At 40.4% G+C, this 17230-nt stretch overlaps 1 protein-coding gene across 1 annotated transcript; it reads right to left on the bottom strand.

The window, feature by feature from the left end:
- Positions 1-746: 746 nt before the first annotated feature.
- LOC138590241 (plakophilin-1) lies at positions 747-17031 on the bottom strand. Its single transcript, XM_069660846.1, has 15 exons — positions 16726-17031; positions 13755-13873; positions 9295-9480; positions 8967-9160; positions 8676-8817; positions 8147-8354; positions 7076-7244; positions 6559-6676; positions 4987-5151; positions 4724-4900; positions 4222-4375; positions 3928-4111; positions 3604-3688; positions 2846-2958; positions 747-2696 (listed from the first exon to the last, which is right to left on the bottom strand). Exons 1-14 carry the CDS (start codon positions 16907-16909, stop codon positions 2884-2886), a joined length of 2160 nt encoding a protein of 719 aa, XP_069516947.1. The 5' UTR covers positions 16910-17031; the 3' UTR covers positions 747-2696; positions 2846-2883.
- Between the last annotated feature and the right edge of the window lie 199 nt (positions 17032-17230).

Genomic DNA, 17230 nt, shown 5'->3' on the forward strand with positions numbered 1-17230 from the left:
AGCAAACACACAAAACCACAAACCTCTTGGTGTGGTTAAAGGGTGGAGACTTTGGTTATTATTATTCTTATTGTGTTCTACCACTAAGAATAGGGGAAATCTATTTTAATCTAGATTTAATCTACCATATCCTAAAATAATCTAGCCAAAACTACACACCAATTCTTTCCAGTTCAAGATGATTTATAGCCGTGAACAATTACAGTCTCTTTGAGGCACCGAGAAATTTCTAGTGTGTTTTATAATTTCAACACTCTGTGGAGACTTTGATAAGCGAGAGGGAAGTCTGCATCTGTTCTTTGATTCACTGCTTCACGTTATCTGTCACCAAAGTGAAGCGGAGCAGAGACACGAGTTGACATTGATTTGGTCACATTGGGTGCAATGAAAAAGAGATACATTTAATAAACGAAAGACGAACATGGTATTTTCAGTATATTGAGGACACTACTACACAGTTGGTGTATCTGGTAAAACTCTCACCAAACTTTGCTGTAAGGCTTATAATTTTGTTTTGATGGTTGTCTCTCAGTCAGAGAACGGCATGCACAAACCACAGATGTGCTGGAATTTCAACTCGGAGCTTAATGAGTCCAAGAGATCAACATAAACAGATGAACAGTATCTTGCAGCTTGGCTCGTCTTGTGTAAACATCAAATATACACAAAGTATCACCCTCTTATTAGCAGATTGAACTTTCTTAGAAGTTGTCTGTTGAAGAAAAAAAAACACCACTAACAATGTCTTCGTGTCTGTTATTTATTGTATGTACTGAGCGGCAGGAAAAGCTCCAGATGATATGCCACACACAAACAGTTCTCCTAAAATACATTCTGAGCAATACTGACATCAAATGAACCTCAGCTTAAAAACAGTCCACTGTGGTGTGTTGTTGGAGCCGTGGGAAGTCACAGCCGATGCCAAACAACTCACATCTTTGCAAGACAGCTTTAGTGATTTGTAATAATTGGTATTCAAAAAGCATTAGAGGTTTCAGATGATTTAAAACCTGTATTTAGTGAAGCATGGTAATGAGAGTAGATACCCTGTAAGAGCCCTTAAAACGTTATTAGTAGCAGAAAACGTCAAAAAAAGACATGTATATTTGAATGTGCTGCTCCTAAAGTCTGATGTTGTGAATGTTTATTATAATCAGACTGATGTTGACTGAGTTTTCTATACATTGTTAACATAAGAGAATCGGCCCTGGTGTAGCATGTTGTGAACTATATTAAAATACTTCTCTGTCTCCAGTTCCTCAGTTTATGCAAGAAAACAAACAACAATCAAAAACAAACTAAATATAACATACAATTTGTAAGTTTCAATATGCAAGGTTATGACATCAGAAAAAGAACAAAGATCTCACGACACTTTCAGGCTTTAGTTTGATATTTTGGGAAATACACTCACTCCTGTTCTTGTCAACAGTTGGATGACAACATTGATACACCGCTCTCATATCTGCCTTATAAAAAGAAATCCTCTGCTAGCTGTTAGCTTAGCATGAATACTGATAACAGGGGGAAACAGCTGGCTCTGTCCAAAGGTAAGTATGTATAGTAAACATACACCCGAACTGTAAAAATGACCCATTGTAAACTTGTAAAACCACAGGGCGGCGATTTAACACTTTAGTTTATATATGGATTAAAAAAATTGTTTTTATTATAGAGCTTAAGAGGCGATACTTTGCAGTTGTTGTTTCCTTTTAAGGGAGCCAGGCTAGCCGTTTCCCCCCATTTCCAGTCTTTGTGCTAAGCTAACCAGCTGCTGGTTGTAGCTTTTATTTAATGTGCAAACATGAGACCGATATCTTCTCATCAACCTTTGGCAAGAAATCGCACAAGTGTAAATTTTTTGAATTTAGGCACTCATGTTGAAAGCTGTTTCTGTTCATGTTTTTATCAAAGAAAATTCTGTTTTACAGAATAAAACAAACAACAGAAGAAAGTAACAAAGAATTAAAGATTACAAATGTAAGAATTCTTTCTTTCACGTGAAAACGTTGCAAATCTAAGAGTTTCTTAAACTGAGCATTTGCTCGGTCCTTTCATAAAACCTGTCATCTGTCTGCACATAATAATCTATTCATACACATTCATTGTCTATTAACTTTAAGAAAACTAGCAAAAACAAAAAATTAAAAATGTTATTATGCTTTACACTTAAGGAGCATAATCCGATAGCAACAGTATCACAAATACACGGTGTGTTTATTTTCTTTGTAGCTTTTCTTATTGTTTACTTATAACTTTCATTTTTGGCTGCTCAGTTCTTCAAGGCCACAATACCTACTTTATCTTTGAACACGTTTGACAATAGTGCCACTCATGAATCAAACAATCATTGCATGCCGTAAGTAACTCTCACTGCAGATAACATTGTTTATCCACATTGTCTGGTGTATTGTGACCCAGGCTGTAAGAACAGGTTTACGCTCACACACACTTAACCTACCAAAAACACACTCACCCATTTATATACACAGAACAGAAATACATCCAAATTAAATACATATGACAAGGCAGGATTATTGATGAAAGTAAAAGCTCTCTTTTCTCTAAGCTATTTACAACACATGATCTCCTAATTGATAGGCTCTTTCGACAAGATTATTATGTGAAGGATGTAATTCTACTCTCCTTGTTGCCTGGGTGGGGCCACAGCAGTGTCTAAACATGCTGGTTTCCATCTGCAAGCAGACACACAAGCACACGCAGGGAAAAAGCCAGAAAGAGAGAAAAACTTTTAATCTTTATGATGAAATTGGGCTAATTTCGGCTCCAGTCAGCCGTTAATTTAGAATACATGCACATACAAGCACTCAGGAGCAAGTCATACCTCTCAGGAGCTGTGGTGCCGTTCCACTCGCGTCACACTCAGTCGATAACTTGCGCGAACCTGTGCGCTAGACTGGTGTTGTCATTGACGAAAAGGGATTTGCCCAGTCCCAGCTGTGGATCAAAAAGGTACAAAGAAATCAGTTAAGGGTGTCGCACAGATTATCTCACAAACAAAAGTTATATAACACACCCAGCTCTAATTAGGAGAGGAAGTGGCTGTGTCAGCAACTTAGAGGAGCTTCAGGCGAATAATGGCAGTTTGAAAACTGGAGGGTTTTCCCTCTTTTGCCAAGTCTCCTGCTCTGTCACTTAGTTCTAAGATGAGACATGTTCAGGCAGTGCACTGCTGTCATACTACAAGCACATCTCATACCTAAAAAAAAATCTTTCATTGGCTCTGTCTATCCTTCACTTCGTCCATCTCTGTCTCTCTGTCTTGTCCTCTTCTTCCTCTCTTTTCCATTTTACATGTATTACTCCTCCCACAATAGACAGTGAGCACTGAAAACCAGTCCGCCTGGATTCCTCCGTGACTGTTTCTGTATTCACTGAGCTCTTGGGTGGGGCAGGAGAGAAGGGAAAGTGTGAGCCAGACAAGTAATAATAAACCAATTTTAGCCTGGCCCTCCCGCAGCATGTGCAAGGCTGCGTGAGCATGTGCTAAGCTTTAACCTGACACACGTATACAACAGCTTTATGTTGTGTCTGCCTTAGAAAATACACACTGTCAGTCACAGGAGAGTCTTTATAATTTACCTTTTTCACAACACCTTGCAAACTCTTGTCGTTCCATAAGTTGTAGAGCAGCAGGGAAGCTGCTTTGCTGCCTTTGGGGAAAGACCTGGGACAAAAGGGCAGAGGTCATTAGGAAGCACAAACAGGAGCAGTTAGAACAATAAAGGCAAAAACACACACAAGCAAGCAAAGATTGTGTGGATAAGGTGACTGCATCTTTTTCACGTTCCCCGGAACATTTTGTTGTATTGTTTCTTCAGTAGACAGTAAAAGTGCTTTAAATACTGTAAGGCAATCAATACAGCTTTGCAAGCTGAACACAGAGATGACTACATAAACACTTACCCATTCTCACTGAGGTCAGCCAGCGATGTCACCAGTTCACTACTAATGACCTTCTTGCTGACCTCAGGGTCGGCCATCATCAGATTCCGTGCTGTGCTGCAAGCCGTTGCTATAGTTTCATCAGAGTTTCCCCTTTCCCGGGGAGAAGTGATGAGGCTGGTGATCTCAGGCAGAATCTGCTTTGCTGCAGAGAAGACACAGAAAACAGTAAATCAGTTTTATGTGGACTAACTCGACATTTATGTTTCTGCAAAACTACCACATCCTGTATTTACATTGCATGCTTTTACTTACCCATGGAACTTTGCAAACTGCTGGTCCGGGACATGTTCCCCAGCAGAGACAAGGCAGTCTTCTGCAAGTTCCGGTTAGGAGACTTTAAAAGGGAGGACATGTGCATCATAGCCCCCAGCTTTTGAACCAGAATCTGGCTCATGGCACTGGAGCCCTGCAAGAGAAGCAAACAAATACAGAAGGAAGAAACTACATTAGCTCCCACTTCACTGTCTATATGATTATTAGATTTGCATTGTGATTCCAAATCCAGCTGGCTTTGTAATTTCTTTTTACATTTACACGCCTCTCACTTTCTTTGTTCTAGTTTATTTGGTCTGCCCTTATAACCTCTGAATCCCTGGAACTGCAGCTCCACCCTTTCTTGTGAAACCAGTTAGTTCTTGCTCTGCTTATGAGTCATAATTCCTTCTAAAGCTTTGTCTCTGCATAAATCAATATAAGATAATATCATTCCTACCACACACTAAGGGTTAGATAGTTATTATCTTGTTGAACTCACCAGCCCATTGCTGGCAGTTAGATTCTGCAGGGCACCACAGCAGGCTTCCAGTGTGGCGTCCTTCTTAGATGAGCTGAGCAGAGACAGGTACGTCTGCATGGCTTTGGGGTGGCACAACCACTTCACACCAGATGGGGTGCTGTCCTCTAGCATTCCTCGAGCCACATCAAATGAAAACTGAGAATGGGTGAGAATGAGAGGACTAAAGGCTTGTCATGATTTAGCAGACAAACATAGGTGAAGGTGTAATGGTTGATGCCTACCTCCTTTTGAACCTTGCTGCTCCTGGGGCTGAAACATCCAATCGTGGGGCTTTTACTCTCCGCTTGGCTCCCTGCTGGAGGCTGGAATTTGGCGAAGCACTGAGGAGACTCTTTCTCCAGTTGGTAAGTCAGGTTGTGGAGGATGCATGCACAGTTTTCGACAGACTAGAGGAGAGAAGAAGATATTATTTATCTCTTATGACTACTTTCATAGGTCGCTAAAATTGCAAATGTACCTTCTAAATTTCCTGCCATATCCAAGCACATTTGTCAAGGAGTCATTCACTGCACATTTATGATAAAGGAATACCTCATATGAAAAATAAAAAAATCTGAACCATACATATTAAGTCCTTGCATGATAACTTTGAAGTTATTTTTGGTTTGCAATACTGTATCTTACAGGTAAAGTATATTTTTTTCCAGAAAAGCAACAAAAAAAGAACATACTGACTAATTTAAAAAAATAATTAATAAAAAAATTAAGTAACTTTTTTATCAAAAAAAAGCTTCTTGCTAAATTAAAGTGCCAACAATGCTTAAAGCGCAGGACCTCCTACATAACCACGGAAGTTCAACTTACACTGTACTAAAAGAAGATAACTTATCAGGTCTATCTCTCCCTCTGTATCTAAAACACACGGACAACACACAACCACCACACTGAGCTGCATTAAAAGACGCCTGTGTAAACATGGTACTAGCACAGACGTGCAATTAAGCACACACACCCACAACCTCCACAAATGAATGGATGCGTCTGCCGACTAAATACTGTATATACACATGCTGACTCCGCCTACAGTATTTGTGTGTGTAGTATGTGTGTGTGTTCATGTGCTCAAGGTTGGTGGCTTCTTTTGATTACCCTGGGCTGGGAAAGTAGCGTTGGGCTGGTAGATACATTTTTGGCTTTATGGTTGAACACCATAACAAGCTGTCATTTTATGGTCAAAAACAAAGATTTTGTTGTTTCTACTCCAATTTTTACCGATTTGATTGACATGAATTGTATTAAATTGTATGAATAAGGGAGGACCTGTTTACTTTGATGTCATTATCATGGCATATTAATTTATTTATCATCCATAATCCTTTAATTTTTAAATAAGTTGGATTTTTTTTTGTTGCTCACATTTCATGGCAGTATTTTATCACTTTATTGTAATTTCGCCACAACACCAGGGGTGCACTTCGCAATTTTTGCATTTGGTTGTCTAACTTTTTATCTTTGGCAGATGCAGATATGAAGCTTTGTATGCTTATGGCCTGTTTTCTATTGCGTACGTAATGGTTTAACGGGTTCTGGCAAGGCTATGATTTGGGCTAATAACATTAATGACAATCCCTCGCATTAACTGTGCTATAAAAAATAAGAATAAATAGTAAAAAGCCTGTAAATATTTTGTTTGAGTTGCTTAGATGGAACCATGTGAGCATTGTCATGTGACTTTAACAATTCATAGATTGTGAAAATAGCTGCTAATTTGTTGACCACAGCAGTTTTACTCAAACTGATGAAGATGGTGGGAATGGAAACTGCTCTGTCGATTCGAGATGAGAGTGCGTTACCTTGTCATCGGGGTTTTCCTCTGCCACACAGGACTGGACGTAGCTCATGAGGGAGTCGATGAGGCCGGGGCACTCTCTCATTGCCTGCCTTTCCTTCTCTTGGGCGCAGCTCAGGTTCCTACACACATATCGATCATTTATTTAAATACACATGGAAACTCCTTCATGTGGAGAATATAGCACCACATACAGAACTGTGAGTCCCTCTACATGTTACAATCACACCCTGTTAGTAAGCTTGATTGATAAGGTACAGGTGTACAGAAGTATACAGGGACAGTCGTAAGCAGCTGCAGTCATCACTGTTGCTTAATACACTTTTACATTAGGTAATTACAGAGTTAGCAAACAGCCCTCTTGTCTGATTGAACTGAATAAGGGTGTAATCCTTCTATTAATGCAATCTAATGACACAAACAGTAAAGTGTGCTGGTTTTTTATCTGAACTCTGCCTTTAAAACATAAAAGTTGACCATGTAAAGGCCCAAAAGCACTGATCTTAATTACAAGTTCTCACCGCAGGCATCCTGTGGCGCTGTGAAAGACATCAGGGTGTACGTTGTTGTTGGTGCTGCTTTCTGACCAGCCGGTGAATGGCACCACCACATTCTCAGTTAGGGCAGGCAGTGCGGTCATTATAAGTTCTCCCTTCAACTCATCGGCCGAGGACAGGTTCCATAGCAGACCTAAATATTACCGAAAAAAAGGGAATGTTCATGTCTGTTCATTTTTTATGACTGTAGTAGTCATTTCATTCAAATATGTTTTTGGCCTTTCGAGGTTGACTTTATTCTTGAAGTAATAATCTCGAAGATTTTCATTTAAATCAAATCTGTTGCCAAATGAGGACATTCGCGGAAAAAAATCACAAGCGGCGCCCAGTTAGTGACGCGTTTTCCATCCGCCAGCAGTGGTTGGTCTGCCAGAGAGGGTAGGCGGTGCTAAGCGGCAGCTTTTCCGGTCTCTGCAAGTGTTGCGAGTAAACAGTAATCTACTATGGCTGAACAAACAAAGAAAAGATTGATGACATACAGATACAACTACAAAAATAAGTGAAAATCCAAAGAAAAAGAAACAAATTCGACGCTCAGATGAAGGCAAACGGTCTAAAAACAAGGCGACGTCAGTGAGGAAAATCAAGAGTTACAACCGTAACAAAGGAAGCCAACCGTGGACGTCTGGTTATCTGGGACGACAATTGCCTTTTTTTTGCCATAAGGTTCCCCCAAATAAATCGCAACTGAGATCTTCGAGTTTATAACTTTAAAATAGCGTTTTAGAAATCATGTTGGACTCTATAAAAATTGTAAATTACTAAAAATGTCCTTGATATAAAACTGTGCTCTGCTTTATCATCATCTTTTCTCTTCTATCTCAGTTCATTGTATCATATTCTATATATATGACCTGTTACATGAAGTAAAACCAACCCGTTTGATGTATGGATTTGTCCATTGCCTCTGTTGACTTGATCTGCTATTTGATTCTATTTCTATGTTTTGAGTAATTTGTGATATATTTCCCATAACGTTTATGCTTTTTTTATGTAAGGCACAGTAGGCCACTGTCTCTGATTAAAATGCCCTACCAGTGATTTGTTTCTGGGTGTCAGTGGAATCTGTCTCCTTCAGCAGCTGCAAGGCTTTAGCTATACCGCCACAGCGCTGAACCTCCAGCTTGTTGTCGTGGTGCTTGAACACCAGGTTCCTCAAAGCCCCAGCAGCAGCCTGGCTAACCGCAGGGTGGGGGCTCCGCAGCAGGGTCACCAGAGTGGGAATACCTTCAAGTTGGTAAACCTGAGACACAGAAATGTGGAGGAAACGGGTGTGAAATATGTGTGAGAGAAAGGCGTGACAACTGACTGACTTCACAGAACCAGCAGCCAAGTGTGATGATGAATGATTTTTCCTCCCTTTCCCTCAAGGCAGGTTACACCAAGGTCTTCACAGAGCGCCCAAACAATTCTATCACCACTGCCAAATGATCTTTACACACACATACGTATATCTATATATGTATATACAACCCAGCAGTGCATGTATGGAGGCTCTGTCTGTACACGTTAGGAAGAACAGTACACTATATTACAGAATATATAAATGTGCAAGTGCTCTGACCTCCTGTTTGGCCTGCTCCTCCTTGTAGGTGGTGTGTTGGATGAAGGTTGCTCCACACTGCTGGTAATTTACATCAGGGTGAGACAGGAACTGTACAGCCTCCCTTAGGGTCATGTCTGACATGGTCACTGTGCTGTTCACGCTGCAGTTACAGGTACAGGAATGAAACAGAGGGTTAGGAATTTCACACAAAAAAACAGCAGTTTAATGAAGTGAGTTTTTTTGTATTTTAAAGATAAACTTATTTGCTGCTAGTCACATGACACATCAATGTAAGAGAAATAAACTCACCCTGACATCTGCTCCAACTTGGTTGCTTTCAAGGTTCCCATTTTGCCTTCGGTCTGAGATATGGCAGAGGCCGGTCTGACAATGCGTGTCTGGCTGTTGGTCAGGGGAATGCCATTGGTCATCGAATGCATGCTGTATCTTTGGCCACTAGTCTGGAGGGTTTGCTGGCTCTTAACAGTCTGCCCTTTAGCTCTCTAAAAAGAAAAGAGCATTTTACAATGTTTAAACAATATGGCAATGTGAAGAAGAAATTGGTTTAGTTTAAAACATATGAACATGTTAGGGTACTTAAGTGGCACTACAATTTAACATGAATATAACTGAATACCATAATAGGTGCAGGAACAGGAGAAAATACAGGAGCCAAGGCAGGGTCACTGCGGCTGGGTTTCAGCCCATTGGGACTCTTGGGCCAGGTGGAAGCGCTGACTTGATGTTCCCATAAGCCAGGGGTGCTGACATGTCTGGATCCCAGGGTTTTACTGGACATAGTGCGACTCTTCTGAGTATTAAACTAAAAAAAAAAAAGAATGAATTATTCAGACAGTTTACATAACATAGCATCCTAACCACATTTCATTCAGATTAGACTTAAAATACATAAGTCATGAAATCATAAGTAGTTACACAAGCTTGTTATAAAAACCTGCTGCTTAGTGAGGGGAAAATTCACAGAATGCTGCTAAAGTGGCTGATACAGTGCATTTGTCAGCTGGAATGAGGATAGTAACTTTACTTAAGTATTTACAACATTACTGTACTTTGTAAACCAACTTTAGTGTAGACCACTGTCTGCTCTGCTGTGATGCTTTGCTACATAATATGCTGCAGACTGTGCTAAGAGTTGACACCATTTCTAAATCACTCGAAGCATTGTTTTCTGTAAAAAATATTTTCATATAGGCACATATCATAAAAGACATATGCTGTAAGGCCCTGGTTCAGGATGTGTGCTGTGCGTGCGTGCAGTAGTAGTGTTGTTTAGTCACATTTCATGTATCCACTGATTGGGTAATCCCAGCCGCAGTTACATTTACATTGTACAAACTTGACGAGCCCTACAGTAGTTGCATTTATGTTGCAGTTTTTAGTTTATTTCTGTTGGAAAAAGGCTGCGAAATGAATTAATTGTAGAGGGAATATGTTCTTCTTATGCACTACCTACTTGTCATTTTAGTTGACTATTACAGCGTTGTGTTTTGTGATGTTTGGTTCTCAGGTCCAAACTGCACAGATTTTAATTAAATACATTTGAGTGGTTGAAAAAAAATTGGGTCGTGATTTGTCATTAAGGAGGTGGTGGTGGGTCCTGAGGCCCGCACAGTTGAGAGAACACTGCTGTAAGGGATATCTGTGATAGGCCCGTATCAGGCCGATACGATTGGCAAATCAATGCCACCTTACGCTTTCTCTTAAGCAACACTCTCGGTTGAGAAAAAGGAGGTAACCCACTTTCCACATAAACAATTTTGGAAGAAATCCCCTGAAAAACCAAGGCAGAGGAATTTGACCTGACACAAATCCTGCATACCTCTCCTTTCCTTAGTTTTTGTTGAAGGCAAAAGAACCAAACAAACCAAAGTAACATAATATCCGTCACTGGACACCAGCTGGAGCAGTCGCCTTAAATGACTGCTGGTGCAGTTGAGCAGTTTCACACAGAGGATCTTTGTGTGTACAAGTCAGAGACAGCACCAGTTCAACCTGTCTTCAAAATCCTGATGTCTTGAAGCTTAATCTCTTGTAATAAAGTTGTGTTTACGTATCAAATGATGAGGAATACACTGTTTTGGCTCTGTGTGTGCTTGTGTTTGGGTGTGTACTAAACACACTTTTCAAGCTTTATCACAGAGTAACTGTACTTGTCACAGCCTGAGCGAAATGACAGAACATGTCTTGCTAATGCATGAACCATGAGTCATTCCTGTAATCAAACATGTGTCTCCTATTGGCCCATTTGAAAAATGACAGTAAAATCAGGCAGAGAGGAACATACCCTTTACCCCGTTAGTGAGGAGGGAAGTGTGCAGGACTAAGACAACAAAAGGAAGAGCTTTTCCCTTTCATGGCACTCAAAAATAATAAACACTTCAGCTGAAAAGAAATCAAACTTTTTTCTCACAATCAGTCTGAGATGTTGATGTTTTGATTTGGGGAATTCATTATTGACTAAAAGGGAAGTAAGCCACTTACACACACGGTCACACAGCACGCTCTGTGTATCAACTCCCTCCCGTTTCAAACAGGACTGGTTGCTAAGTTACCAGCCGTACGTCAGCCCAGCTATATAGCAGCAAAAGCATGATGGAGGACAGATTTGTCAACACCACCTGTGATAAGAACTGACAGCGTGTTTACCCTCAACGTGTTGCATGCTCTCTTCATTTGGGTACAGCCTGACTGAGACACCGTGGCCTCATTACGTCACAGGCGCGACAGGTGAAGCGCATGCAAATTTAGGAGAACAAACACAAGCAGCACAGAGACACAGCAGTGAGGGACTAAAGAAATAGGTTATAAATATTGAAACAATTCTTAATTTAGGGCTTTTGCTGCTATTTACACAGGAAATAAAGAGAGCAGGATATGCAAGAAGTCATAGCTGACTCTTGTGGAAATCATATTTGAGAGAATCGTTGATGATTATGAAAGTTATGATGATGTAGCACATGGCACCCATGATGTAAGATAAAAAACTACTTTTGATTCTTTAGTGCAAGATAAAGAAATATAAAGTCCTACAAGGTCAACAAACTGCCACACTGCAACCTTAGACAGGATGGCTTACCAGTTGTTTTGTTTTTCTGACTTCCACACAGAAACATTCATATTTAACTCCATTAAGTGGCTTCTGATGGACTTATTATGGCAATATATACCACAACAAGACAGCTAAAATATTGTCTTTAACTGGTCATTCCAACTTAGAAATTATAAAATATTTCTGGTTGTATTACCTCATAACGCTCAATGTTGCAAATCAATGAGCGAGGCTGTTTCATGGCATTATGGTTTACATTTTTGCATAAATGGGATGACGTTAGTTTGTTTTCTATTAAAACAGTCCCATCTAGAGTTCCTCAATAGTATTATCACAAAATTAAGTGCAATACTGCATGTCAAAAATTGAAATGCTAGCTCACGACCAATACGACAAAAACCAAAAGTCAGGAAATATGAAGACGCTTTAACAGCGACTCTGCATGAAACTGTGAATTTGGCATTACAGCTCTCTGACAAATGTTATCACGCTAATAGCTTTGGCTTTATGTTGCATGTATTATATTGTAATTTTTTCCCTTTAGTTAAAGAAATATTCATAGAGCATATACAGCAGCGCACATTCCCATGCTTTACTGTATGACAGGTAATGCAAAGTTCAATACACAACAACAAATGTGAACTTAGAGAAAATGTGTGGCTACCAGCTCTGCAAGACATCTTTAATCAGGCAGGCGAAGTATTCAATTTGTACTTGGAGTTTTATATAAGGTGACTGTTAGTTCATCCAAAGTGTGTCACAAAGGAAAACACAACGTGGCTGACAGGCACGTACGTATTTCATGACGTGCTGATTATGGGCCTTCAACAGTGAGAAAAACACTTATCAATTATCACACCCCTTTGACATGCCTCAGTTCACTGTTATTAGGTCAGGTCAGGACAACGCATAGCAAATTCGTATTCCTATTCATACACACACACACCCCTACTTTCGCAACCACAGTGATGAAGTCAACATTGCTCCTCAGTGGTATTTGGATTAGTCCTGGATTGCGAATGAGTTGAACTCAACGTGACTCTTGGAGGCAACACTGTAATTAAAAAAGGGTATTCGAAAACAAACTTTTTTATCAACATCACAGACTCCAGGCTGTACGGTATGTTCTGTTAATTGTTGATTATACAATATAAAGCATCTAACGCGCTGTGGCGACATCAGTTTAATCAATGATGCCATAGAAATGATTGCCAAACAGGTAAAGCCAGGTGGCCACAACATGAGCTCAGCTAGTCCAAGTATGCTGTAATGTTTCATAAAACAGCACCATCAATCATCCACCACTGGGAGCTCCCTCAAATTAGGCGTTACCACTAACTTATAGGCCTTTTCATAGTCTCCGTGATTCTGTTATTACTTATCATTACATCACCAAAAACCAAACGTCTCACAGATGCGTTGCGACACATTAACAGAGAGCTGGGAGGGAATTTTGGAATGTGTGGGAGCTTTCAGTCATCTCAGGGAGTTTAGCATATCAACACTTTCACCAAGCTTTCACCATCAAGCACATCTTTTTTGCATCAAGTCATTTTTCAAGCAAGCTCCAGAGTTTTATGTTCTCTTAAAGGCACACTGCAACATTTTCAGGAAGAACTCTTTTTTTCCTTTGTTGCCCAGAGTTAAGTGTCCATTTAAGCAGATAGTTAGCTTAGCTTAGCTTAGCATAAACACAGGGAAACAGCAGACCTTGCTCCGTCCGAGGTTAACAATATCTGTCTACCAGCACCTCTGGGCTAAGCTTTCTGAAGTCTCTGCAACGTGCCTGAAGTCACTGAGTTTGGCGAGAAATAGTCCCGCATATAATTCCTTGTGAACATCTTTTCTTCTTCACTGGATTGGATTTTGCAAGCCTTGAACATAGCCCGGTGACTTGTTTCCCTTTTTCCAGTTTTCTAGGTAAGCTAACAAAAGTAGTAACAATGAAGTATTCCTCTAAAATGTTCTTTACTTCTAGTTTAAGGGTTCTGTGCAATGAAAAAAGGGGCTAAAAGAGAAACAATTACCACTCTGTTGTAGCCTGCCGACATGCTGGAGTTGGTGCGGCTGTAGTTGCCATTTACTTTGGATGGAGCAAACTTGAATGATCCAAAATCGTAGGTTGTCAAAGGCTGAGGACTCAGGCCTGTTGAAAGAGGAGAAGTGTGAGAACCGAAATAAAGAGGCAGAAGAAGAATGCAAGATAGGCCGTCAAACAGAACTAATCCAGTGATGACTTTTTCACCTCCAACATGTTACTGCGGGCAGACTGAAAGAGCGAAACTAATCTGAAACTCACAGATTGTTGATCTTTCTGAGGGAAGATAAGATGTCCAGTGAGCATCAAACACAAGACAGCATGACGGTGTTATAGAAAACTGTCGTGTTCGTTAAGAGGGCTTCAGATTTCAGCCGATAACTGGTCTGTTAAGGGTCAGTGTAATTTTAGTCAATATCAACGACTGAAACGGTTAATGATTGGAGTTTTGTTGTATATTCCACATTCAACTTGTAGGGTATTTTATCAATCATTATTTAGTTCTTCTATTATCAGGTAATGCATTTCTAATAATCCTTTTGCAGTTCCCTTATTTTATTTTTGTCTTTACACACACACATTACATGAGCATAAATCAAGATTCCCGCCTGCCTTGAGTCAGACATGAAGACAGACATGACATCTTGTCAGTCACAGTAAGTGATGTGAATCAGAGCTTTACCAGAGCCAACGTTGGGCACCTTTGCCTGTTCTTGTTTGATGATTCAGAGAAACGTGAGGCTCGCTGACTTCGCCATTACAGGATTATGGTTGTCAAAACAACGACTTAAACATCACTGCCAACAGAATATACATCATTCATTACATTAACCGAAAGTTTAGCTTTGAAGTTCGAAGCATTAACGCAGGTTTCGAATGTTTCATTTGGACGTACTTTCTATACAGTGAACATTTGCGCTTCCTTCCTCTTCATCTTGAAACACTGTACACCTCTTTTGATAAAAACATTAAATATTTCACTATTTTCTTAACACTGTTTGAATTATAAATTTCCTATAATTATTTTTTGACTTCTTCAGCAGATGATTTAGCCTGTTTCTGACTCTGATTCTGACATGTGAAGTCTTTGCAGGACAGAAAAATCCTCCTAAAGTGACAGAAGGACCATCTCACCAAATAAACCTCAACCAGCCTCAAAGGGTCAGTTCATCAAAGTCACAAATAAAGGGTTTTCTCTCTCGGCCGAGTCATAGTTAGCCATGAAAATTGTCTCTAGGTGTTTTGCTATATCTTTCTCTGATACTTCTTCTACAACTTCTACACAACTTCGATACGTAAGACCTCCCTGTGGTACGTTTTTTGAGTTGATTTTGGTCAAAGAAATTCAAGGATTTCTGCACACTGAAGACGGCAAAGCTGAATCATGTGTGCATTTCATCCGCTTGATCTTGACATAGACGTAGAAAGAATAGACTAATAAGAGCAGTGTGATTAATCCAAATGAGCATCTGTTCTGCACGACTACTTGCTGCTTGAGCACAACATTTTCCCACATTTTGGTGCAGCAGCAGAAGCGTCAGGGGCCGCTATTGAAAAACCTCAGCAAATAAAACCAAATCTATCTGCACGCCTTGATAGTCCTCAGGATAGGTGGGATTATTGTAATTTTGTTGACCTGCCCGTTTAAATATGTCCGAACTGACTTAACCTTGGCTTAACCCACAGCGGCGATGATCAAACTAATATCAGATATTATCATTTTTGTTGCTCCAGCATTGTCAGTAAAACAGCGCCTTTTACACCAATTAGAAAATATTTATACCACTTTTTGATATTAAATTAGCCCTAGTATTAAAGCCTCAGGGTTTGTGTGCAACTCTAACCTTGTGGTTGTATTTTGTATTATTCAGTGTTTGTTTACTGTAACATAACCTTTGCCCTGAGCAAACTCAGGTCTTACTTTTTAAAGTTCAGGTTTCTTTTTAAACTTTCTTAAAGGAACAGTGCAATTTTTTGATTATTCCTGGTTTTTATTGTATGCCTCTCATATAGGCTACATATTCCTCTCTGCTATAAATAGAAATCATTATTACATAGGCCAATTCTAAACAGACCAGAGGTGTCCTTATCACGTGAGCCACACATTTCACAATCACTTGTAGAATTGAAAGTGTCAGTAAAGCTGTATATTAGCACACAGATATGGCCTACTATATAGATTATTAACAAGCTCTTCTGATAGAGTCCTCTGTTTTCATACAGAACTGCACTACATCTGAACTCAACAAGAAGTGCTGCACATAAAATACTCTGTTTCTCAATGTTGGTGGATCTTCATAATGCTTGTTGCAGTGATGCCAAATTATTTTGAAAGACTAAAATTTTCTCAATGTGTCTGTGGGCTTTAAAAGCCCATGGGCTGCAAAAGCCCATGGGCTGCATTCCTCACTCCCAGAGAAAAACAGCTTAGGATAAGTAGGACGTTTCCCTGACAGTAGTGTTTCTGAGAGTACACAGTGACAAAAATGTCTTGTTCAACAGCAGCCAAGGATCCTATTTCACACCGTTGATATTGCCTATTTAACACTGGAAGGTCTTTTTATGCGTTACCTATTATCGGCTAACGCACTTAAAACCTGCCAAAACAAGTTACTTATTTTCTAAAATACACGAGGTTACACAGGAAGCATAATAAAGGTTTGTATCCACTTTTATCCCACAAAGAAATGATATTGGGGCGGTAGTGGTCTATTTCGCTGCATCATAGGGCCAAAAACGCTGCACGGGAAAACAGCAAGTTCCGCCTGTTTAGAGGATACAAGTGCTAGCTTCCTTTTGGGAAAGCTTTGTGACGCATTTTCCCAAGGACGCACAACAAATCTCTAATATTAATTTCAGCAGGTAACATAAGGATGCTTTAACGTAAAAGTACTTTTAATGTGAATGTAAAGGTTACAACACAGATAACGAGGTGAGGTAATATAGTAATTTTTCCATACTTGTCGGTGAGGGAGACAGTGTACCGTTCCTCCCCTGTTTCGACTTGCTCCTCTTGATGGTGTGAACCTGGTCCAGCACGCGCTGCTGTCCCGAGCGCAGCTTGTTATCGGAAGGCAGCGCGAGCGACGTGTCCTCCGCGCTACCAATGTGCGTCGCCGAACGCAGCGGCTCCGGAGCCATCATCTTCCCAGCTCTGTGCCCTTTTCGTGAACGTCTCGATTAAAGAAGTCTCCAAACAGAAGTGTAGACCCGGAGGAGGAGTAGGAGGAAGAGGAGTGCTGCCCAACTCAGCGCAACGACTTCAGCAGACGTGCCAAGTATGCAGATAAACTAAAAGTGTTCCCAGAGCAGAGGCGGTGAGCTCCACCCTCAGGACCGCGCCCCATCGAGGTGGGACCGCAGAGAGTTCACAAGCAGGTGTGGAGGGAAGGGAGGGGCGGAGGCAGACACGCAGAGCCTACATTAAAGCTTATAGCAGAGTGTGCAATAACTGCCCCACTAAGC

Source organism: Semicossyphus pulcher, unplaced genomic scaffold, assembly GCF_022749685.1.
Source record: "Semicossyphus pulcher isolate SPU_LCO1_2020_fin unplaced genomic scaffold, fSemPul1.0.p SCAF_13, whole genome shotgun sequence".
Lineage (NCBI taxonomy): Eukaryota > Metazoa > Chordata > Actinopteri > Labriformes > Labridae > Semicossyphus > Semicossyphus pulcher.